Source organism: Adiantum capillus-veneris, chromosome 10 (assembly GCF_014529385.1).
Source record: "Adiantum capillus-veneris isolate H3 chromosome 10, ASM1452938v2, whole genome shotgun sequence".
NCBI lineage: Eukaryota > Viridiplantae > Streptophyta > Polypodiopsida > Polypodiales > Pteridaceae > Adiantum > Adiantum capillus-veneris.
In genome coordinates, this window is record NC_140940.1 from 8,100,950 (window position 1) to 8,125,503 (window position 24,554).

General features: G+C 44.2%; 1 protein-coding gene and 1 pseudogene across 1 annotated transcript in view; one reads left to right on the forward strand and one right to left on the reverse strand.

Moving 5' to 3' along the window:
* LOC147448407 (26S proteasome regulatory subunit Rpn7) overlaps positions 1 to 20,988 on the reverse strand; it is a 78,925-nt gene extending 57,937 nt beyond the window's left edge. Inside the window, exons 1-2 of the mRNA XM_086521033.1 lie at positions 20,794 to 20,988; positions 20,522 to 20,636 (exon numbers count right to left, since the gene is read on the reverse strand). Coding sequence (XP_086377159.1) covers positions 20,522 to 20,636; positions 20,794 to 20,929 — 251 coding nt within the window. The 5' untranslated portion in view covers positions 20,930 to 20,988. The remainder of the gene's footprint in view (positions 1 to 20,521; positions 20,637 to 20,793) is intronic.
* A 2,181-nt stretch (positions 20,989 to 23,169) lies between these two features.
* On the forward strand, positions 23,170 to 23,787 carry LOC147448408 (uncharacterized; annotated as a pseudogene).
* The last annotated feature ends 767 nt before the right edge of the window (positions 23,788 to 24,554 follow it).

Below are 24,554 nucleotides of genomic sequence, written 5' to 3' on the forward strand. Positions count from 1 at the left end.
CTTCGGGTTGCTCATCAGGCACATCACCCTTAACAAGTTTCAAGAGACTCACATGCAATGCATTGTGAATCCTCCAAGTATCTGGCAGTTTCAATCGGAAGGAGACATCATTTATCTTTTCAGTAATCTGGAAAGGTCCGTAGTATCGCATACTAAGCTTTGGAAAAAGCCTCTTGTCACGTGACACATCCCAACCCTATGTGTCCGTGGACAAGCTACACCATAGCAGGGTTCCCGTCAATTCAGTCAGTTTAGATTAGCAATGATCTGGCACTTTTGTGAGTCTATTCGTAGACCGTGCATGCCCAATCACTTAGCATAGATGCATATCCTCCGGTTGCACACAGCATGATCATCGGAATTCCCATCAGAATCCATTAGCATCAGTTAGGGGAATTTTTCAATGCATTTAGCCTATTTTCTTATTTATTGGTATTTTCACTTATTATTTTTAAGTGACTTTCCAACAAAAGTAGGTAGGACAATTTTGCTAAGTTAATATATAAGCAAACCCAAGTTGGCACTTTCTGGCAAAAGAGGCAGCAGGAGCTTCCCGCTCAACATGCAACTTCTCAGCAGTACCCCCTTAGACCATCCCTGGCGTTTTTGCATCTTCTCCCCTTCCTGGCGTTTTTGCATCAACTCAGCAAGCCTGGCGTTTTCCTCTCTTGCAGTCATCGCCATCAACCACAGTATCCTAGCGTTAGCAGATCCTTGCAGATCAGCCCCATCCTCGGTGTTTCCCCGCGACAGAGTCACCTCAGCCTTAGCGTTTTTGACCTACAGCATCAGCCCCAAAGGTCCAACGTTTTTGGATTGCAAGAACCAGCAGACACCAGCGTTTTTCATCAGCTTCTCAGCCTTTTAAAAACGCAGCATTTGGTAGCAGTTGAACGGCAGAAGTTCAGCCATTTACTAACGCTAGGTATCTGCAGCAGTCAGCGTTTTTTATCAACGAATTCAGCCTTGAAAAAAACGCAGATTTTCAGCCTTATGCACAGTAGCAGATTTCCCCCAAGTTGGTTGCAGATGCTTCCCCATTTTCAGCCATAAAAACGCAGCTAAAACAGTCATTTTCAGCCACCAAAACAGTCCCCGAATTCAGCGATTAGAAGCCTACAGATTTCAGCCATCGAGTCGTCGTCGTCGGCATAGTCCAAGTTGCATAGTCCATTGCATTCGCATTGTACACCTTTGTGCAATCAAAGTAGACCACTCTCGCCGACGAGAGTGGGGCCTTCAGAGGAGGGTTTTACAACCTCTCAGGTGTCGTATCTCTTCTCTCTCCTTCTCTCAGTCTCATTCACTTGCACGCACAATCCACTCACTTTGTTCGTGATCATAGCACTCTCCATAAGACGGAAAGCTCTCTCTTTCCCTAAGAACTAAAAGGAACCTTGAGCAATAAAGATCACTAATCTTGAGAAAATACAACAGTCATTCCGCTGCACCTAACACCTCTCCTTTCCCTTTTTCTTTCTTAGGCGGGCCTTCTCAAAACGTAAGAGGACCCAATCATCCTCCTTCAATTTCAAGTCGCGACGATGGCGATCCGCTGCCTTTTTCTGTCGTTCTTGAGACTCCTACAAAGTCTCGCGAACCTTGGCAAAAGCCATATCCAAATCTCGCGAATATTCATCCACTTCAAATATCTAATCTTTTGTGCTCAGAAAGGATGGAACCTTCGCAGCACTTTCAACAATCTCAAATGGCGTCTTCCCCGTCGAAGAGTGTATCGTGTTATTGTAGGCAAATTCCACCAAAGGTAAGTTCTTTTCCCATTGAGTCTTCTGATCCGAGATACAAGACTTCAATAAATCTAAAATCATTGAATTGGCAATCTCAAATTGCCCGTCAGTCTGCAAGTGGAACGATGACGAGAACTGCAACTGCGTGCCAATGTTCTCTCAAATTGCCTTCCAAAACAAACTCATAAATCTGGGGTCTCTGTTGGAGACAATCGTCTCAGACGTGCCATGCAATCGGAAAATCATCATGATCTTTTTGTGTTCTCGGGAGATCAAAAATGAAATCCATTTCAATACTTTTCCAGGGGAGGGTGGGTATGGGTAAAGGCTTTAACAATCCCTGTGCCTTATGCCTGTCAAAATTGACCTTCTGGCATACTAAGCAACTGCGCACAAACTCTTCCACATCCTTTTTGAGTCTCGGCCCAAAGAAGTATCTCTCTACCCCCTTCATGGTGGTAGCAATGCCGCGGTGACTCGTAAAAGGTGGACAGTGGCATCCAGTCATAACCTTTTCCCTCAACGGTTGTGTAACGCACAACATAGTCTTTTTCATCAAGTAGCCTTCCCGAAGGGAGTATCCAGCTACTGTCTCCCCATCCCGTATCCGTGTGAAAATATCTGCAAAATCTGTATCTGTGGCATACTGATAGACCATATCCTCGAAGCTCCTATGATGTATCGCGGAAATAGCCAGATCCAACGGCTTCCGAGACAAAGCATCTGCCACCACATTCTTTTGTCCCTGCTCATGGACAATCTGGAAGTGAAACTGTGACAAGATGTTCGCCCAGCGCATCTGCTGTTCCGAAAGCCGCTTCTGTGACAAGAAGTAGCGCAAACTCTGATGGCATGTAAAGTCAGTAAAATCCGCTCCGAGTAGGTAGTGCCGCCACTGTAGTAAGAGCATGGATCACTGCCAAAAGCTCTTTCTCATGTATCTGTGCTCTCATCTCCGGCCTAGAGAACAATCGGCTCTCGTAAGCAATGACATGGCCTTCTTGCATCAAGACCGCACCCAGACTACGACCATAAGCATCACAAAATACTTCAAATGACTTCTGCAAGTCCGGCAAAGTCAAATCTGGTCATGTAGTCAATTTCTGTTTCAATGTCTGAAAGGCAGTCACCTCTGTGGATCCCCACGAGAAAGAGACTCCTTTCTGTATCAAGATATGCACAAGGGGAAGCAACCTCTGCAAACTTTCGTATCAACCGCATGTAGTACAAACACAGTCCCAAGAAGTTTTCAACTTCATGGATATTCTTCAAATCGGGCCAATCACGGGTAGTGTCTATCTTGGCCGGATCCATTTGCACTCTTGTTGTTGAGACAAAGTGTCCCAAAAAAATTGTATCTCTGAAGCATATGATCTCTGTGTTCTGCTTCATTCTTGGAAAAAACAATGATATCATCAAAGAAAGTGCCAACAAATAGCCTGTACTCTCGAAAAATCCTGTCCATCATCCGGTTAAATGTTGCAGGAGCATTGGTTAAGTCAAAAGGCATCACCAAAAACTCAAATAACCCAAAAGTAGTCTGGAAGGCTGTCTTCTAGACGTTTCCCGTCGCAATTCGGATCTGATGATATCCACTCTTCAAATCAATCCTGCTAAAGCACGAGGATCCCTGTAATCTGTCGAGTATATCATCGATCCTACGAATCGGAAATCTATTCTTGATGGTGATTTTTGTTGAGAGATCTATAATCCATGCACGTTCTCCAAGATCCGTCTTTCTTCAAATCCAACAACAGTGGAGAGCAATACGGTGAAGTACTACGCTGGACAAGACCCTTTTCCAAGAGGTCTTTCACTGGGTCCATAATCTCTTCATTCTATGCTCGGCTCACATGGTAAGGTGGCCGGTTCGGTGGCATGCTTCCAGGTATCAAATCAATGGTTTGATCTTCAGGCCCTCTAAAAAGCTATGTACATGAGTGTGGAGAAAAAAATCTTGGCGTTCTTTTGTTCAGGTCAAAACATATTCAACCTTTATCCATCGTTCAGTTCGCCTCCCAAAAGAATGAGTAAGAAACTGAAGTTCATCAAGTACAATCTCTAAGCCCTTCATTTATCAAAGTCGCTTTCTCGGCCCAGTAGTCAACCACGACGTAGTTCTTGTGGTACCAAGGGATCCTAAGTAGAACGTCACTCACGTGCCCTGAACACCCCCTGTCATTGCAAATGAAGTTTGCCAATGCTCGGTGTAATGGCAACATCCCATCCGAGTGCCAATCGAACTACCTCCGCCTGTGGCGTCAGTCTGTCGGGCGTAATTCCAAATCGAGCCGCCAATTCCAAGTGAAAAGAAGTTGGCCTTGGCTCCTTCAAAAGAGCTTCCTGATCCTTCATTTTGCTCCAAAAGCGGCAAAGTTTGTACTTTCATTCATTAGATTCGGTGCGGGTCCCATGCCATGTGGTACCAATTCTGCTTTCTATCTGCGTTTTCTGCCACGTTCCTCAGCTGCTCTCGAACTCTCAGGCCTGTCGTCGTTCTTATCCTTTTGTTCTTTCGGTGCATGTTTAGGGCACTTCGCGGAGATATGTCCATGTTCCCCGCATCCAAAGCACTTCCCCTCTCTGATAAAGCGAGCTCTCTCCTCAGGAGTAAGCTTGGGTCGTGCATCCTTTTTCTCTGGGTTGCTCTTTTTCCTTCTACTTTCATTCCCAGAAGTCTATTCGGCTCGTTGTGTCATGGCCTCATCTGTGGGGTAGGTCAGACTGCCAGAGTGAATGGCCAAGCCCCGCTTCGCACGACTCATCAACTCCTGAATAGAAGCTGACTTCTGTTCCAAGCAGTGATGTCGGATCTTTGTAGGTAGACCCAAGGTAAACCGCTCAATCTGTTCTCTGAACGAGATCTTCTTGAATGAAGAGGCGGGTAGAAAAGAGCTCCAGAATCTTTCACAATAAGCATTGATTGTATCTTTCTTGGTCATCCGAAGATGGTTCTAAGCAGCTCGTACATCTCATTCATATTCTTGCGTCAACCAAGAAGAAATAAAAAGCTTCTTAAATTTCAGCCATTTAACGGGCGCAATCTTGTTTAAAAGAAGCGTGGACCACCAAGTACGAGCATTCCCCTTAAAGTAAGAGGCAGCTCTCCGAATCTTGGAGTGCTCTGAATAGCGTCCTCCCACGAAAGCGATGTCAAACTGTTGTATAAAAGACAAAGCCTTCGAAGCATCTGAGAATCCAGAAAAAGTATCAAACTTGATCGAGTGGCCACCTTCCTTAAAACTCTCGGACTTTCTTGCTTTTATCTTCGAGAAAGTCATACTGGTTAGCTTTGTAAAAATTCTTCTTGTTCGCATAAAAGTTTCCGTCATCGGAATCTGAGCTGTCTGTAGACTAGTCCTCAGTAGAACTATCAGTCTCTGAGCGAGATGTAGCCTTCTTTGCCTTTTTCTTGCCCTTTCCGAAGCTTTGTTTCTTGCTTCGCTTTTTGCTTTTTCTGACTTCTTCGCTTGAGTCTGAAGAGCTAGAAGAATTGTTCATGGAAGAAGAAGAAGTGGGTAAGCCTTCAAACTTGACACGCTTCTTCTGTTTCTTTGCCTTGTCAAATGTCGACTGACGACCCAAATATCCCAAGAAGTCAGTGCTTTTCTTCTGCTTTTTTTCGTGCTTTGTTGGCTTTCTTTTGCACGTCAAAAAGCTGCGCAATCCGTGCATCAACCACCTCTTGTAATTCCTTCTCTGAATACTGTTTGTGATCAGAAAGTTTCTTGAGAGCGGGTTTCAATGGTGGTGTAGTGGTTTTCTGCCACTGTTCATGCACTTCCTGAAAAGAAGTCTCGCTCATATATTTTGCCAATTTCGGATCCTTCGAAAAACTGAGCATCATCTTCATTGCATCGCCGATTAATTGACGATGCTCCATCTCTTGTCTCTCCACCTGAGTAGGCCGAGGCGGCATAGTTACCAGGAACGGGAAACCGGAACGAGAATGGGAAACGGGAACGTGGAACAAAATGCCATTCCCTGTTACGGGTACTCACGTTTGAAACACGGAACGGAGATTCGGAACAGGAACTTGGAATGGGAACGGGGAACGGAGATCTGAAAACGGCCATTCCTTGTTACTATGAGAGGCGGGCCATACTCTCTGCCTGAATCTTCGTTGCGATCCCAGCCCGCATCTCCAAATGCAGAGGGAGTCGACTGATCCTTGCGTGAAGCCATAGGTGCCGCGGAAAAAAAATTGGGGATCGGATTTCCCGTAGAAGAGAAATCGGCCATGCTCTGATACCACTGTAACAGACTTGGACACTCTAAGTCAAGAATCAACCGCGACAACACCAAGTAACCACTTCAAAACAAGTCATAGATCACAATAGATTTACACTGGCCCGGCGGAGTTCCGTGCCTAGAGATATTGGCCCCAAAGACTGGCGCCCCTTTCGGTATTTCTTTTTATATTAATCAGATCAAAGTACAAGAGAGTGGCTAGGGTTTCACTCTCAAACTCTGCGTCCACATGCTCTGAGAAGTGAAGCCCTCTCCACATATTTAAAGATACAAGGGATGCCCAAAAGCAGAGCCCCAAAAGCTTTCAAAATCAAAAGCATCAGTTCTCTCTCTCATAGAGACTCTTTTTTTTTTTTTTAAGCAAGTTCTCTCTCTTTCATGGCGTAGAATTCAAAAAGCAACGCCCAAAAGCTGTCAACGCAAATTGCGGCGCAATTTCCAAAAATCCGTACTGCCTTGCTGCTGCCATGTGGCACCCCGGCAGAAATCAGGGTTTGCTATCAAAATTTAGGGTTTCAGCAAAAATTAGGGCTTCTGCAGAAATTAGGGTTTGCTGCAAATTAGGGTTTGCTGCAAATTAGGGTTTTTGGCAGTTTTTAGGGTTTGCAGGGATTTTAGGGTTTCAGCTTCCCGTAGCCATGTCATCACTTTGGGACACCTGTTGCCTCTTTTGCCATTTAGTGCTAGCCTAGGTTTGCTTATATACAAACTTAGCAAAATTGCCCTACCTACTTTCCAACAAAAGTCACTTAAAAATAGTAAGTGAAAAATGTCAAAAATAGGTAAAATAGGCTAAATGCACTGGAAAATTCCCCTGACTGATTCTGATGGATTCTGATGGGAATGATTATGATCATGCTGCGCGCAACCAAAGGATATGCATCTACACTAAGTGACTGGGCCTGCACGGTTTACGAATACACTCACAAAAAGTGCCAGATCACTTCTAATCTAGACTAACTGAACTGATTGAACCCTTGTCGTGCTATAGCTTGTCCACGGACACATAGGGTTGGACGTGTCACGTGACGATCAATCACGAATGATCAATCTTGGCTCTCGAGTCAAGGTCCAAAGAACTCCCTCAAGAAGAAGCCATCTTGGCTCTCGAGCCTAGGTCCAAAGAACTCTTACAGGAAGTACTATGTGTTCGCATGATTAGTACACACGCATTGATCGAGTGTTTCATTCGTGATCGTTTCCTGTATTTTAGTCAACGTCTTTATGTGATCCCTTTTCCTAGGCATGACATATTGTACGTTGAGCACGATTCACTCATGAATGAGCACGGATGTATGCGGATTTCTCATGAAAAGCTGAAAAGTATGCATTCAAGGAAGTCATATTTCATGTCTCTTCCTTGGCACGACACAGTTGTAGAAAGAACACATGATAGTATGAGCACCAAGCATGGGCATTTCCATTGTAATTTGCCACTGTTGATTGCTTTAAATCAACACGACAAGATTCGATCTCATTGTTTGCGTGTATGTGGTGAACAGTTTGACACTCCGTCTCTTTGTTCATCTACATTGCATGCACAATCTTTTAGGAAGACAAGATTTTTTTCACTCACTTTACATGAAATAGGTATGTTCATGGTTTTGTGTTGGAAGTGGTTTCTCAGCCATGGAGATTCTTGAAGAAGAAAGAAGCATGACTCTCGACGAAGTTGAAGCATGGAAGGATCCACAAAAGATTTTGTGTCGCTTTTGGCGCGGCCCAAAGAAGAAGACTTTGCAGACCTTTATGAAGTTCAAGGACTGCTGTTAGGTGCAGCGGATGAATATATATACCTAGATGAATCCAGGATAAGCCCAGATTCACCCTTGAAGGAAAGTGCAAGGTATAGACCCATGGTAGTCGACCACAAGACAATATAACCATCAGCTCCATCATGTATAGTATAAATACCACGACATCCCCACTAACATCATCAAAGAGAGAAGAGAGATACGACAACAGAGACGTTGTAAAACCCTCCTCCGAAGGGCCCACTCGTCGACGAGAGTGGTCTACTTATGATTGCACAATCTTGCACAAATGGAATGCATGAGACTGATGCAAGTCTAGGCTATGTCGGCGATGATGATGGGGACGAAGAGACCGACCTAAGGGCTGAAATCTGCAATCTTGTATCTGCTGTCCAAAAACGCTATGGACTGAAATCTGCTACAATCCAAAAACGCTGATTTGGGGGGCTATTTCTGTGGTTCTTTGTCGCTGACAATCTACAGGTTTAGGGCTGAAAACTGAGGTTCATTAAGGCTGAAAAACTGATGGTCTATCCGACTGAATCTGCTACCTTCTTAGGGGCTGATCTTGCAGGTTCTTTAATGATGAAAAACGCTGCATGCTGAATCTGCAAAGGCTGAAGTTGGGACCAAAAACACTGGACTGATGTGTTCCAAAAACGCCAACTTGCTGGTCTTCCAAAAAAGCTAAGTGTTGTGGAATACTTGCGGGAAGATCGGATGCAAAAACACCAATGTTGAGGCTTGCTTGGGCGATGATGCTTGATGCAAAACGCTGGGGATGCTTGTGGATGGCAATGGATTCTTGTTGGAGGAAACGCTAGTGATGGGGTTATTTGCTTGGAGGGAAACCACCAAGGGTCTTGTTGGAGAAGTTGCCTGCTGAGCTTGGCTCCTGTTGCCTCTTCTGCCATTTAGTGCTAACTTTGGTTTGCTTATATATTTTCTTACTCAAATTGCCCTGCCTACTTTTGTTGGAAAGTCGCTTAAATTAATAAGTGAAAAATGCCAAAAAATAGGTAAAATAGGCTAAATGCACTGGAAAATTCCCCTAACTGATTCTAATGGATTCTGATGGGAATGCTTATGATCATGCTGTGTGCAACCAAAGGATATGCATCTACACTAAGTGACTGGGCATGCACGGTCTACGAATAGACTCACAAAAGTGCCAGATCACTTCTAAATCTAGACTGACTGGACTGACTGAACCCTTGTCGTGCTGTAGCTTGACCACGGACACATAGGGTTGGATCTGTCACGTGACAACTGCACGAACCACACATCAGAGTGGGCCGGCGAAGAAACCCTTCCAGGATTCCGGATGCTATCGGCGATCTCCCTCGACGCCATACAGTTCGGTACCAGTACCTCAATTTGAAAAGGAGGGGATGTCACGTGACACATCCAACCCTATGTGTCCGTGGGCAAGCTACAGCACGACAAGGGTTCAGTCAGTCCAGTCAATCTAGATTAGAAATGCTCTGGCACTTTCGTGAGTCTATTCGCAGACCGTGCATGCCCAGGCACTTAGTGTAGATGCATATCCTCTGGTTGAACACAGCATGATCATAAGCATTTCTATCAAAATCCATCAGAATCCTTCAAGGGAATTTTCCAATGCATTTAGCCTATTTTACCTATTTTTGACATTTGTTGGGAAATAGGTAGGGCAATTTTGCTAAGATAATATATAAGCAAACCAAAGCTAGCACTTTCTGGCAGAAGAGGCAATAGGAGCACACGCTCAACAGTCAACTTCTCAGCATAACCCCCAAGAGGCCTAGCGTTTTTGCATCACTGCAGCAAAGCTAGCGTTTTTGGACAAGAACCTAGATCAGCCAGTGTTTTTGCACCTGCATCAACCCGGTGACAACAAGGAACAGATCAGCCCTAGCGTTAGCAGTTTTCCACCGCAGAACCCTAAATCAGCCTAGCGTTTTTGGATCAGACAGAGACCTAACGTTTTTGCAGATCTTCGCGACGGAATCAGCCCTAGGACCAGCGTTTCCAGTTTTCAGCCTTTAGAAACAGCAGAACAAATCCTGAACCTCGTACCATCTCACCTTCCCGCAATCGTTCCTCGCCGCACAATGGGATCCATCGAAGTTTGCAGTTTCAGCCCAAAAAACGCAGATTTCAGCATATGCGGTTTCAGCACGTCGTCGTCGTACCGTCGTCATCGACATAAGAGTCAGAATTCAGCAGATACAAGATTTGCAGATTTCAGCCCTTAGCATTCTCAAATTTCAGCCCGTCACGTCGTCGTCGACATCGTCGACGAGTCCAAGCATTGTAGAGATTTGTGCAATCATAAGTAGACCGCTCTCGCCATAGAGAGTGGGGCCTTTGGAGGAGGGTTTGACAACTTCCTGGTGTCGTATTCTTCTCTCTATCTCTATGTCTCATGCACCTTCATTCATAGTGTCCATTCACTTTGTTTGTGTCCATTGCACTCTCTCACTAAAGGAACGGAAGGCTCTCCCTTCCGTAGGTAAAAGAAACTCTTGAGCACAGTTCGGAGCACTCATCTTGAGAAAGAACAACATTGGTGTGAGCAGGAGCACACGCTCAACAGGTAACTTCTCAGCAGAACCCCCAAGAGGCCTAGCGTTTTTGCATCACTGCAACAAAGCTAGCCTTTTTGGACAAGAACCTAGATCAACCAGCGTTTTTGCATCTACATCTACCCGGAAACACCAAGGAACAGATCAGCCCTAGCGTTAGCAGTTTTCCACCGTAGCCAAAGACCTAGCGTTTTTGCAAATCTTCGGGACAGAATCAGCCCTAGGACCAACGTTTTCAAGTTTCAGCCTTTAGACACAACAGAACAAGTCCCGAACCTCCCAGATCTCACCTTCCTGCAGTCATTCCTCGCCGCACGGTGGGATCCATCGAAGCTTGCAGTTTCAGCCCAGAAAAAGCAGATTTCAGCATCTGCGTTTTCAGCGCGTCGTCGTACCGTCGTCATCAACAGAGTCAAAATTCAGCAAATACAAGATTTGCAGATTTCAGCCCTTAGCATTCTCAGATTTCAGCCCGTCACGTCGTCGTCCTCATCGTCGACGACATCATCGGCAAGTTCAAGCCTTGTAGAGATTTGTGCAATCATAAGTAGACCGCTCTCGCCATAGAGAGTGGGGCCTTTGGAGGAGAGTTTGACAACTTCTTGGTGTCGTATTCTTCTCTCTCTATCTCTGTCTCATGCACCTTCATTCACAGTGTCCATTCACTTTGTTTGGGTCCATTGCACTCTCTCACTAAAGGAACGGAAGGCTCTCCCTTCCGTAAGTAAAAGAAACCCTTCAGCACAATTCGGAGCACTCATCTTGAGAAAGGACAACATTCATTCTACTGCACCTTACAAGGCTTCTGAATCAGTTTTCAGACAACCAACATTTTACACTTTCCAGCCATTGCATGCATAGACATTTACAGATCCGCCCCGTAGCAGCACCGCAGTTGCAGATCCTCAACAATTCACCTACCGTTTTCAAATTTCAGCCATTAGCCTCCCAGGTCTTGACCTTGACAGCGACACCATCGTCGTCATCGTCACAGTCATCATCATTGTCGTTGTCATCATTGACATTGACATTGACATCGACATCGACATCATCCTCGTCAAATACCACAGCGTCTAGAAGCATTGTACCAGACCTTTGTGCAATCTAAAGCAAATACCTCTCTAGTAATAGAGGGAGGGGGCCTTGGAGGGGGGTTTGGGACCCCATCTGGTACTCTCTCTCTCTCTCTCTCTCTCTCTCTCTCTCTCTCTCTCTGTGTGTCACAAAACGGGAGCGTACACGAGCACTTAGAAAATCTGAAAATTATATTTCTTTGAAAACATGAGAGAAGGGAGAAGATCGACACAGTATTGGGGACCACAAGATGGGCTGGTCCCCCCCCCCGTTAAGAGTATTCTTTTATTCAAGGAGAATTCTTATACAAGCACGAGAACCCGAGGAAACCCCTCCGTTCTGTAATCTTAGACCCAAAGGTCGTGCTTTCCCGTAAAGGGCTTGGGCACAAGGCCGTTCCTTCCCGTAAGGGACTTAGGCGCGAAGCCGTGCTTTCCCGTAAGGGACTTAGGCGTGGAGCCGTAATTCCCGTGAAGGGCCTTAGGCATGAAGCCGTACTTTCCAGTAAGACGGGAGATTCCTGCAAAACAAACCCCACAAAGCAACAATTCTCAAAGCGTATCAACACCTTATACCTGTCGCTTCTTGCTCGGAGAATCGACCTCCGTACTCAATCGTCACGCAAATACTTGCAGTTTCCGTCGCCAGACTCTGCTCCAAAACCCTAGCGCTGGTGCTTTTCTGCTGCTTCCGGCTCTCCCAAACTGAAACGTTGGCTACCCTTTTATAGGGTCTGACACTCGGTAGGAATAGGGGTCAAAAAGCAGAGCTTGGCGCTCCTAGAGAGAGGAGAGAGAAAATCGTGTTTTCTAGAGAGAGAAGAGAGAAAATCGCAATTCAGCCCCCTGCATAGCTATTAGCACTGGCTTTTTTTTATAAGAGTCTTGCTTGCTTTATTTTATTGATAAAGGGGCTGGTCACTTTATAAAATAAAGTGTGAACCTGTTCAAACTTTAAAAACTCACTCAGTTAATGAAAACAATGCTACACGGACACATTCCAGGCGTCCCCGAGTGCAGGACACGACACAGATGCAATGCAGACACAGACTCCTCGCGGGAAAACATCTGTCCTCCCGCGACTGTTCCTGCTTTTCGTAAAAAGCTTCATTGAACCCATCTTTATTCTTGTGCTTGCGTTCTTACGCGTATTTTCTTACTCAGTTCGGATTTCCTCCTTAGCCTACGGGATGCCCCCTTACTGATGCACCCGTCACCCATCATGTGACGCATCAGGGGCACTCGTAACTCGGAGTATCCTCAGGGGCGATCCGTATCTGATGATACCCACGCTTTAAGTCTATACAACTAAAGACACTTGCACCCTGCAACTTATCAAGTATATCATCAATCCGAGGGATCGGAAAGCGATTCTTGATCGTGATCTTGTTTAAAGACCTGTAGTCTATGCACATTCGAAACGTGCCATCTTTCTTCTGCACCAGTAGTACTGGAGAGCAGTAGGGTGAAGCACTTGGCCGTACTAACCCTTTCTCTAGAAGCTCGTTGACTTGCTTCAAAATTTCTTCTTGCTGAGCAAGACTTACCCGATAAGGGGGTTGATTGGGAGGCGAGCTACCCGGTATGAGATCTATGCGGTGATCTTCCGGGCGTACCGGAGGGAGTTCATCAGGAAGTGTTTCCGTGAAACAATCCTTGTACTTTTCAATAAATTGAAGACGCTTAATTTCCAGACTAGAGAGAGAGTCCCTACTAGTCTTATCCTTTGCAAAAATCAAGTAAGCAGAAACACACTTCTTCATTTCTTTCTTAATGGAGATATGGCTTACAATTGGGAACTGCCAATCTCCTGCATCAGCTTGAATCTTTATTTTCTTACCCCCATGATCAAAAGTGAGGGTCTTTTCCACATAATCGAGAATAGGTGTCATGTGAAAGTGCCATGGCATACCCAAGATGATATCACATCCCTCGATGGGTGCCATCAAAAATGATTCGCGGTCCTTGTACTCGCCAATCCGAAGATTGAGCTGTCCTAGCACGGGAGTTGCATTGGTTGTCAACCCCTCGAATGCCGATCCGGATGTAACCGGTGTGCCAAGCTGAGCCGGTGTAAGACACAAATGTTCTGCAGTATCCAGGGAGATGAAGTTATCCGTGGATCCTGGATCATAAAGAATCAATACTCACTCGTTGTTCAAAGACCCCTAGCCCTTCAGAAGTTGACACTTCCCTTTCTCCGTTTCTGTGTTTCCTTGAACATCTGGAATTGAGTTTGAGCTTGGTGGTGCGGGTTCCTTCCTTGCTTTCTCTTGCCTCGTAGAGGCTTGTTCTTGTCGTTGGTGCTTTAGCGGGCAATGCGGTTTCATATGTCCTTTCTCGCCACAGTAGAAGCATCTTCCTTCCTCTCTGAAAGTTTGAAGTTGAGTAGGAGAAAGATACTTAGTTCGCTTGCCAGTGCCCTCTGGCTTCTTAGAATGATCATCGTCTCTAGATGGAGGACATTTTCTTCCTTGGCCCCCTTGGTCATCGTAGACCCCTCTTTGTCTTGCACGGTAAGTGCTATGCTCCATCTTTCTGGGCGTCCCAGTTGAGTGCAAATCCTCAGCAATGTTTGCTGACTCCATCATCCTTTGAAGAGTATCATGCGGATACACCTCCATACTCTTTCGAAGCTGCGGTTGGAGACTCGCTTCGAACTTTCTTTTCTTTTCCTCATCGGCAATCTTCATGAAGGGAGTGACCTTCAGAAGAACCGACCAATACTTGTCCACATAAGTCGTTACTCTTTCATGTTCCTTCTGGGCAAGCCAATCCCATTCCTTCCGTATGTCCTGCTCGAAGTCAGGTGGAAGAAATTATTCATAAAATTCAGATTTGAAGCACTCCCAAGTTCTGGCCTGAGAACCTTCCAGAATCTTGGCTAACCACCAATTACTTGCCGTTTCCTTGAGGTGCATCCCCACATGGCGTAATTTGGATCTTTCTGTGAAGTGCCCATTGGTAAAAGCGACTTCAAACTGTATGATGAAGGACAGTGCTTTGGAGATGTCTCTCCATCCGTTGTAGGTTTCGAACTTGATGTCCTTGTCGCCCGATTTGAAGACTCTCATGCGATGTTGAGACTTGCGACCATGCTTCTTGGATCGAGGCTTATCTTTAGGTTGATGTAGGGTAGTGGCAGTAGTAGCTGCTTCCTTCTTCTGACGAGATGATCGAGAAGTAGAAGTATAATCAGGAGAGTAAGATGGAGATGAGATAGAGATGTCCTTGCTCTCGTCTAGCAGAGAGAGCGCTTTTTCCTGGCCTTTCCGTGAAGCAGGCCGTTTATTCCGATCCGAAGATCCTTTGTGCACCTCGGCACGTTCTGATACCACTGTCACAAAACGGGAGCATACACGAGCACTTAGAAAATCTGAAAATTATAATACTTTGCAAACATGAGAGAAGGGAGAAGATCGACACAGTATTGGGGACCAGAAGATGGGTTGGTCCCCCCCCCCCGTTAAGAGTATTCTTTTATTCAGGGAGAATTCTTATACAAGCACGAGAACCCGAGGAAACCCCTCCGTTCTGTAACCTTAGACCCGAAGGTCGTGCTTTCCCGTAAAGGGCTTGGGCGCAAGGCCATTCCTTCCCATAAGGGACTTAGGCGCGAAACCGTACTTTCCCGTAAAGGGACTTAGGCGTAAAGCCGTACTTCTCGTAAAGGGCCTTCCCTTGAGACGGGAGATTCCTGCAAAACAAACCACACAGAGCAACAATTCTCAATGCGTATCAACACCTTATACCTGTCGCTCCTTGCTTGGAGAATCGACCTCCGTACTCAGTCGTCACGCGAACACTTGCAGTTCCTTCGCCAGTCTCTGCTCCAGAATCCTAGCGCTAGTGCTTTTCTGCTGCTTCCGGCTCTCCCAAATTGAAACACTGGCTATCCATTTATAAGGTCTGACACCTGGCAGGAATAGGGGTCCAAAAGCAGAGCTTGGCGCTCCTAGAGAGAGGAGAGAGAAAATCGCGATTTCTAGAGAGAGGAGAGAGAGATCGCAAATCAACCCCCTGCCTTGGTTTGAGCGCTGGTTTTCTTTATAAGTGCCTTGCTTGCTTTATTTTATTAATAAAGGGGCTGGTCACTTTAAAGTGACCAGCCACTTTATAAAATAAAGTGTGAACCTGTTCAAACTTTAAAAACTCACTCAGTTAGTTAAAATAATGCTACACGGACACATTCCAGGAGTCCCCGGGTGCAGGACACGACACAGATGCAATGCAGACACAGACTCCTCGCGGGAAAACATCTGTCCTCCCGCGATTGTTCCTGCTTTTCGTAAAAAGCTTCATTGAACCCATCTTTATTCTTGTGCTTGCGTTCTTACGCGTATTTTCTTACTCAGTTGGATTTCCTCCTCAGCCTACGGGATATCCCCTTACTGATGCACCCGTCACCCATCATGTGACGCATCAGAGGCATTCGTAACCCGGCCCTTTCCACTGAACTTACGGAAACTCTTTTGCGATGTTTACCGTCACCCATCAAATGACACATCAAAGTTGTCCATTCCTGATGGCAGTTCCTGTAGCTACAATCTTTTAACAATTCTTAGTGCACATAATAAAATATTCTAAAAAGAGATTAATCATTAAAAATAAGAAAATAGTCCAATTAGCAACATCCCTCTGGCTTCTAAACAGTTGACCTCAACTGTAGTGCTTGGACATATACCTCCAGTATCTCGGGATAAGCTGCTAGTTCCTCCTGCGTCATCCACTGAGCATCTAGATTCGAGTAGTTCTTAAACTTAACCAAATACTTCCGTGTTATCTTTCCGGATTTGAGAGACCGCTCCTGATGACTTACTATCTGCTCCGGCTTGGAGGCAGTCCCACATACGGCCGGAGTAAATTGACATGGAAAGCATTATGGATCTTCCAATTAGGCGGTAGCTCTAATCGGAAAGTGACATCATTCACTCGCTCAATGATCTTAAACGGCCCATAATAACGGGTAGAAAGTTTTACCACTTTCCCCTTATGAGACGCTTGTTTCTTAAGTCTTGCCTTCTCAAACTTGAGTAAGACTAACTGTCCGACTGTCTTACTCCCAGCTTAAGGATGCAGAGTTGCATGCATCAATCTACGAAAAGGAACTCTCGGCTGTGATATACGCCTTATCCAACTGGAAGCACTATCTTCTCGGAGCGGATTTTGTGATCAAGACTGATCACCAGAGTTTGCGGTATTTTCTTACGCAAAGGAAACTATCTGAGAAGCAGATGAGGTGGGCAAACTTTTTGTCTATGTTTCACTTCCAGATCCTTCACACGGCTGGGAGTAAGAATGTAGTCGCAGACGCATTGTCTAGGCGGCCAAGGGTGAACGCTATCACTTTGGTGTATCACCAAGAACTAGAAGCACTACCGGATTTGTATCCAAATGATCCAGACTTCTCCACCATTTGGGGAAAGCTACATCGTGGAGAGAATGGGTTTCCCTATTCCATTCGGGACGGTTACCTCTACCACCATCAGGCCATATGTGTGGCGGAACCATTAAGAAAGAAGATCATGGATGAAGCACACGCTTCGCCTTATGCGGGTCATCGGGGTATTCTCCCTACAACCTTAGCAATAGAAAGATATTTCTTTTGGCCTAGCCTTAAAGCAAACATTGATAAGTATGTCAGGGAATGCTTGGTTTGCCAAAAAGTGAAGTATGATCGGCATAAGACGCCTCGTTTGCTACAACCTTTGCCTGTGCTTAATGAACCTTGGGAAAGCATTGCCATGGACTTCATCATGGACCTCCCTGGAACTCAGACTGGAAATGACGCGATCTGGACCATTGTGGACAGGTTTAGCAAGCAAGCACACTTTATACCAGTCAAGAAAACGATCAAAGCAAATCATATGGCTAGGGTCTTTCTAGCACGGATCTTTAAGCATCATGGAATGCCTAAGTCTATTGTGAGTGATCGAGATCCTCGCACGAGGAAAAATTTTTGGCGTGCCTTGATGGATAATCTTGGTACAAAGCTGAATTTTTCATCTGCCTACCATCCTCAAACGGACGGGCAAAGTGAGATAGCCAATTCCACAGTATTGGATATGTTAAAAGCTTATGTGTCAGACCGACAATCTGACTGGGAGAAATATTTGCCTCTTGTCGAGTATGCGTATAACAATACCATACACTCATCGACGGGGAAAGCACCTTTTGAGATTCTCTATGGTAAGCCTTTGCTTCCACCTATCCTTTTAACTAAGGATAAGATCTTTGCAGCAGATGAGTTTGTCCGGGATTTGGACACCGCCTACGGGCAAGTGGGGAGAGCTATTCTACGCTCTCAAGAAAAGCATAAGAAAGCTGCAGACAAGCATAGAAGGAATCTAGACTTAACAGTCGGACAGTTAGTCTTACTCAAGTTTGAGAAGGCAAGACTTAAGAAACAAGCGTCTCATAAGGGGAAAGTGGTAAAACTTTCTACCCATTATTATGGGCCGTTTAAGATTACTGAGCGAGTGAATGATGTCGCTTTCCGATTAGAGCTACCGCCTAATTGGAAGATCCATAATGCTTTCCATGTCAGTTTACTCCGGCCGTATGTGGGACCGCCTCCGAGCCAGCCTAGTGCTGAGGAACCTCCTGAGGTTGAGGAAACAGAAGAAATACTCCAACCGGAGCAGATAGTAAGTCATCAGGAGTAGTCTCTGAAATCCGGAAAGATAACACGGAAGTATTTGGTTAAGTTTAAGAACTATTTGAATCTAGATGCTCAGTGGATGACGCAGGAGGAATTAGCAGCTTATCCCGAGATACTGGAGGTATATGTCCAAGCACTACAGTTGAGGTCAACTGTTTAGAAGCCAGAGGGATGTTGCTAATTGGACTATTTTCTTATTTTTAATGATTAATCTCTTTTAGGATATTTTATTATGTGCACTAGGAACTGTTAAAAGATTGTAGCTACAGGAACTGCCATCAGGAACGGACAACTCTGATGTGTCATTTGATGGGTGACGGTAAACATCGCGAAGGAGTTTCCGTTAGTTCGATGGAAAGGGCCAGGTTACGAGTACCCCTGATGCGTCACATGATGGGTGACGGGTGCATCAGTAAGGAGGCATCCCGTAGGCTAAGGAGGAAATCCGAACTGAGTAAGAAAATACGCGTAAGAACGCAAGCACAAGAATAAAGATGGGTTCAATGAAGCTTTTTATGAAAAGCAGGAACAGTCGCGGGATGACAGATGTTTCCCCGCGAGGAGTCTGTGTCTGCATTTCATCTGTGTCGTGTCCTGCACCCGGGGACGCTTGGAATGTGTCAGTGTAGCATTATTTTAACTAACTGGGCGAGTTTTTAAAGTTTGAACAGGTTACACTTTATTTTATAAAGTGGCCGATCACTTTAAAGTGCCCAGCCCTTTTATTAATAAAATAAAGCAAGCAAGGCCCTTATAAAGAAAACCAGCACTAAAACCAAGGCAACGGGTTGATTTGCGATCTCTCTCTCTCCTCTCTCTAGAAAACGCGATTTTCTCTCTCCTCTCTAGGAGCACCAAGCTCTGCTTTTGGACCCCTATTCCTATCGGGTGTCAGATCCTATAAAAGGGTAGCCAGCGTTTCAATTTGTAGGAGCCGGAAGCAGCAGAAAAGCACCAGCGCTGGGATTCTGGAGTAGAGCCTGGCGACAGAATTTGCAAGTGTTCGCGTGACGACTGAGTACGGAGGTTGATTCTCCGAGCAAGAAGCGACAGTGGTATCAGATCTCTCTCTCTCTCTCTCTCTCTCTCTCTCTCTCTCTCTCTCTCTCTCTCTCTCTCTCTCTCTCTCTCTCTCGCATGCACTTTGCACTTACAACTTTCTACTTTGTTTTGGCCATTACACATTCTCTCTCTAAGTACGAAAGGCTTTCCCTTCCGCTAAGTAAATGGAACCTTGAGCACTCACTGATCATCCTGAGCTCCCACCATACACAAACTGATGACGTGGCATGTCAATGCAAAATGCGAAGGTCCGTACTATAGCCATGTCAACATGCCAGTGCAATTTCCGATCGTCCGTACGGCTTTGCCACGTTATCAATTGGTCCTAGCCCGGGTGGTCATGTTACATCATCAGTTTGTGACAATTCTGACCCCAATTGTCCAAAGTCCATCCTTTAGGTCATGCCACATCATCACTTTGTGACAGACCGTCACGAATGAGAGACTCGCAAAATGCATACTACCTTTTCATGCTATCAAGAGATACTTCTTGAATGGGTATTGTGGACCTTGACTCAAGAGCCAAGATCTGTCCTTCGCGACTGAGCAAATCTGCAATTGGGTTAGCTTTACTAAGAATATAATCAATCAAACCACCAAATTGCTCAAAAGTCTGGAACCATCTAGCTTGACAATCACTCTAAGTTGTACTCGATAGAGACTGGAGCCACTTGAGGACTTGATGATCCTTATGAACAATTGATTCTCTATCATGCAAAAAATGCTTCTCATGCTATAGAGAACGAATGACAGAGAGAAACTTGTGTGACTATGTACTGAAAGATGCTACTGAATTGTGTATTTTATCCCCTTTCAAAACATGAGTGAGAGATTAATAGCAAGGAAGGATTACTTTGCTCACAGCGAATAACCACGGAAGAGGCACCTTGTCACAAAGTGATAACGTGGCATACCTAACTGGAAGAGAAATGGCTGAGTGGACAAGAGAAACTGAACCCACCAATTTAAAGAACTTATGAGCCCAACCGAGAGACCTAGCCCTAAAAATCCCAAAGCTTGAAGTTTGAGGCTGATTTTCGTAAGAGGCGCTAACTTGTTGATGTGGCAGGCCGTACAGACGATGACATGGCAAGATTGTACGGATTTTCACTGTTTTGCGCTGATGGTTCCACGTGGCAGGTTGTAGGGATTTCCACAAATTACACTGACAGATTTGGGTTTCTAGCGCTAGCTTCTAGGAGCAGATGCATGAACACGTAATTCAAAAGACCTCAATACCTCTTTCAGATTGAACACATTCAAAGACTTCACACATATAAAAAGGTGTCCTAAATTGGACTCTACGACATTGGCTGCAATAGTAACATCTATGTTTCACAAAAGGTTCTCCTAATGTGAGGGGTACTAGAGAAAATGAAACAGTGCAGTAAATAGAGAAACTTACTTTTCATCAAAAGCTTTAACCTTCTCTTCAAAACTAGAATGCATGCTATTCAGCAAACTTTCGTCCAGTTCCCATCCAAGCTCATGGCAAAGACTCTGATAAAGTCCTGACATGCCTGAGACAACACACACCATGCTAAGACCCAGACTTGCACGATCAAGTATGAAACACACTGTGGTGCTTTCTGCACGCATATTAAACGCCCTATCTGATATGTCCGTCAGCATGTGCACAGAAATATACGAAGCATCGGACCATTGAGCAAAGCTTACCATCTTGGCGAATGAGAGTCATGACATCCTCCTTGAGCGGCACCTTTTCAATGTCCGGCACGTTGAGGCTGCGGATCAGAAAGAGCTTCTGCGAGAGCGTAAGCTTCACATCTAGACTTGCCTCGCCCTCTTCCATTTCCTCGCACGCACGTAAAGCTCCGAAGACGGAGTTCAAGCCCAACTTTTAAAAGACTGATGAAGAAGGACTTCACCTAAAATTTCTATCCTACCTATAAAAAGGGTTTTTGTTGGCTTGCCCAAAGGGCAAAGGCTATAGAGATCACTTCTCTTTTTGCTGACTAAAATGTTTTTTATTTGTTTTATGTTTATTTTGTGGTTTGTTATCATGCACCGCTTTGTGGGATGATTAAAGTGGTTGGGAATGGGTATCCTAGGTGGTTGGTAGAGGTGAGGCTGACGTGTAGGATTTTTATTGGGTTATGATGATTTTTGAAGGGAGTGATAAGGCACACCGTTTAGGTTTTCAACGGGAGCTCATCATTTGGCTATTGATTTTTGTCTAAACTTAGGATAGAATTTTAAGCAAAAATAACTCTTTCGTTGTCTTTATTTTCCACTTACTAATTATCAAAATAAAGAAAATATCATTGTGCTTAAACTTAATTTTAATATTATAAAGTAGATAGGTTTATATTACTTTTGAGAATCATATACTATCCTTATTTTAAAGATTAGGACTTTGTATTGAGCTAGGTTTATAGAGTCGAGATATTTTATTATTTAAAATGAGCCTAAAATTTATTTCTTCAGATCTTTTGATTATATTTAAATCCATCGAAAAAAACATGTCGCCCATGATAAATGCATCGTTCTATAAGATATTTGTTAACTATAATTTAGGTTATTTTATTTAGCTTTATTGTGAGATGTTTAACTCACTTCTTGAAAAAAATAGAAAAGAGTACTTAGTCATTACTGCCTCGAGTTGTTATAAAGTCGCACTCAAAATATGTGCTTTTACTTTTGAAAACGTGAAATGATACCTCTCATTTATTGAAAGATATTGCAATATCTTTGCTTTGGTTTGAATGCTGAACGTGAGGCATTGGCTCTCATCATAGAAACATCTCATTGCTCTCCACTCCTCCTCTCACAGCTCCTATATAAACAACTACCTCTAGCACCATGTACATATGCTATTCCTAAATCTTAAGCTCTTATTGTCATAGTTCCCTGCAATTCTAGCTTGCATATCTAATACAATGGATACTCCCATGAATGGTGAGTATGTTGTTATCTTGATTTTACTTGAGCTGTGTTTACTTTGAGCATCTGATCTTGAGCATTGACATGAGCATATGTTTGTAGACATTACTTTTGATGATGCACTGTATGAGCCCGAGCGTGTAGAATCACCTTCTGTGCAAAAAGAGCTTCGTGACAGTGAGAAGTGTAACACTGTTGCTGATTTTTCTCCTTTGGCTCAAAGCCTCAATCAATCCTCAGAACCTTCTCCGCATAGCAAAAAGCTTAGCCCAAGAGGAAAGTCGAATAAAGCCTCTTCTTCGGCTATTAAAAAGGCATTGCTTGCAGTTAGAGGTAATACTTGTTGTTTCCCTGCTGATTCGATAGACTATATTACTGACACCAATGGTTGTTTTTAGGTAAAGCGTCTAGGTGCTTGGCAGATACCTCATTCTTGTCACCTCTTATAAAAAATATAGGTGAAGAGAAAGACGAGCCAAATGCTGAATCGTTCACTTCTCAGTTGGCCATAACCCCTGCCCTAAGAAACTTAGCGATCTCCGAGTTGTCCGAGACTGCAAATTTTAGATTTGCCTTCGAAGGCAAAGTGCTCTGTAAGTATGCTATTTATAAAATACCAAAGTCTAACTATGGTAGATACATGCGTGCAGACCTCGTTGACAGAGAATCTCTCCATATTGTAAATTTTGTGGTTACTGAGATATATCTCTCAGAGTTTATAGAGGCGTTCGCTGTCCATGATTACGTGCGCATCGAGGGGGCATGTGTTAAAAGGGCTGTTGCAAAAGACGGTGGCACTTGCTTGTGGGCTCTGTATGCAGATGCAACTACTTTAGTTGTTAAGGCGGAGCCTTTCAAGTGCTGCCTCTACCTTTATCCTGAACAAAAGATCAAAGAGTTGTTGGCCCAAGCTTCTAATGCTAACGAGTTTGTGTCAACTGTTGCATTTATTGTCATCAAAGTAGAGAATGCAACTCGAAGTGATGGCACTCCTAGTTTTCGATTGACCATTGCTGATTGGACCGTCAACAAGCGATCGAGCTAGTGTAAGTTTTAACCAGCCTTTCATATAGTTTTGTGTATCCTTTTTCTAAGCTATGTGTGTGGCAGCTTCTCTTTGTTCCAACGCGGTGCCTCGACTATCAACTTATGGTCAATGACGTCAAAGAAAAAGGATTCTTCACTTGCGTTGCTCGTAACATTAACGTCTTCAAGCACCTATCTAACACTCTAAGTGTCGTCGATGCTACAATCTTGTGTCCTTTGCCTCCTTTGTTGGCTGATGTCTTCCAAGAATACTTGCAGAAACAAGTCTCGAACTTAGGCTTTGGGAAGAAGGTAATCTTTTATTGCATATCCAATAAAAATTGTTATAATTCTCATTGTAAAATGTGAAATTGGTAGGTGTTTGGAACTTTGGAGATTGTTAGTGTGAACAGTTTGGATGTGGAGTTTTCTTGTGGCACGTGCAAAGGTTTGAATGTAAGCCGCCAAGCTAGCAACCCATTTTGCTACTCTTGTGGAAGACAATCTACAATCAATAAACAACCTGTGTTACCTGCCAAATTATATCCTCAAGATGGAGAGGCTGCTGGTGTTATTTTACAAGGTGCTGTAGTTGACTCTGTGCTTGGATTTTCTCGTCCATTTCTGCATCTCTTTGAGCAAAGTTTGGTGGACCTAAAATCGTCGCTTTTGAACTTTAAGAAGGCTGGTTGGTTTACTATTGACAAGTCGGGTCAGATCACAGCTTTCAAAGGTGCCTAGTTGTGTATCTCTTTCTTACACTATCCTTTTTGTAAATGGCAAGCGATCTGATTTTGTGGGTTGAAAGTAAAAGATTGTACCTAGATCCCATATTTATATGTAATTTCTCGAACAACAAAGATGTTTTGCTAAGCTTACTTCATCTTTTTAACTTGAGCCTCTCTTTGCAATCTCTTGAGTCTAAAGTCGTGGATTTGATTGTGCATCAAATATCATTGAAAAATGAAGACATTTTGAAAATTTGGGTGCAGCCTTGGATCATAAGTATTCAATCACACTCTCTTGATCAAAGAGACTTTATAATCTCTCTCGTGTCTACTCGCCAATCCTCATTGATGTTGAGCGTACACTTGGTTGGTATAATGTGCAGTATATTTTCTGCTGGATGTAAACTTTACTTCTACCAAGGTGAGACTATACGTGAAGCTCGCTCCTTTGCTACGCATGGTTGTCGCTCCTCTTCAACTTTGCCATCATTGGTTTTGTTGAGTTTGCATGGTGAATTCTTATGGTTTCCCGATGGTTTTGACAGTCCTAAACATAAACGATGTGTATGGCCGAAAGAGGCTACATTGTCTCTAGCTACTCTCATTGACACGCATAATGTTGCTGTTCAGCAAGTTGCTTCTATTTTTTTGAGTCTATATCCCAACACCTTTACCCTTAAACAAGTCATAACCAAAATTTACAATATGTCAAAGTCATCTCGAACACATCAAAAAAGCTCTGCAGTTTCTCCTAGTAGAGTTTCACAATATGCGAAGATA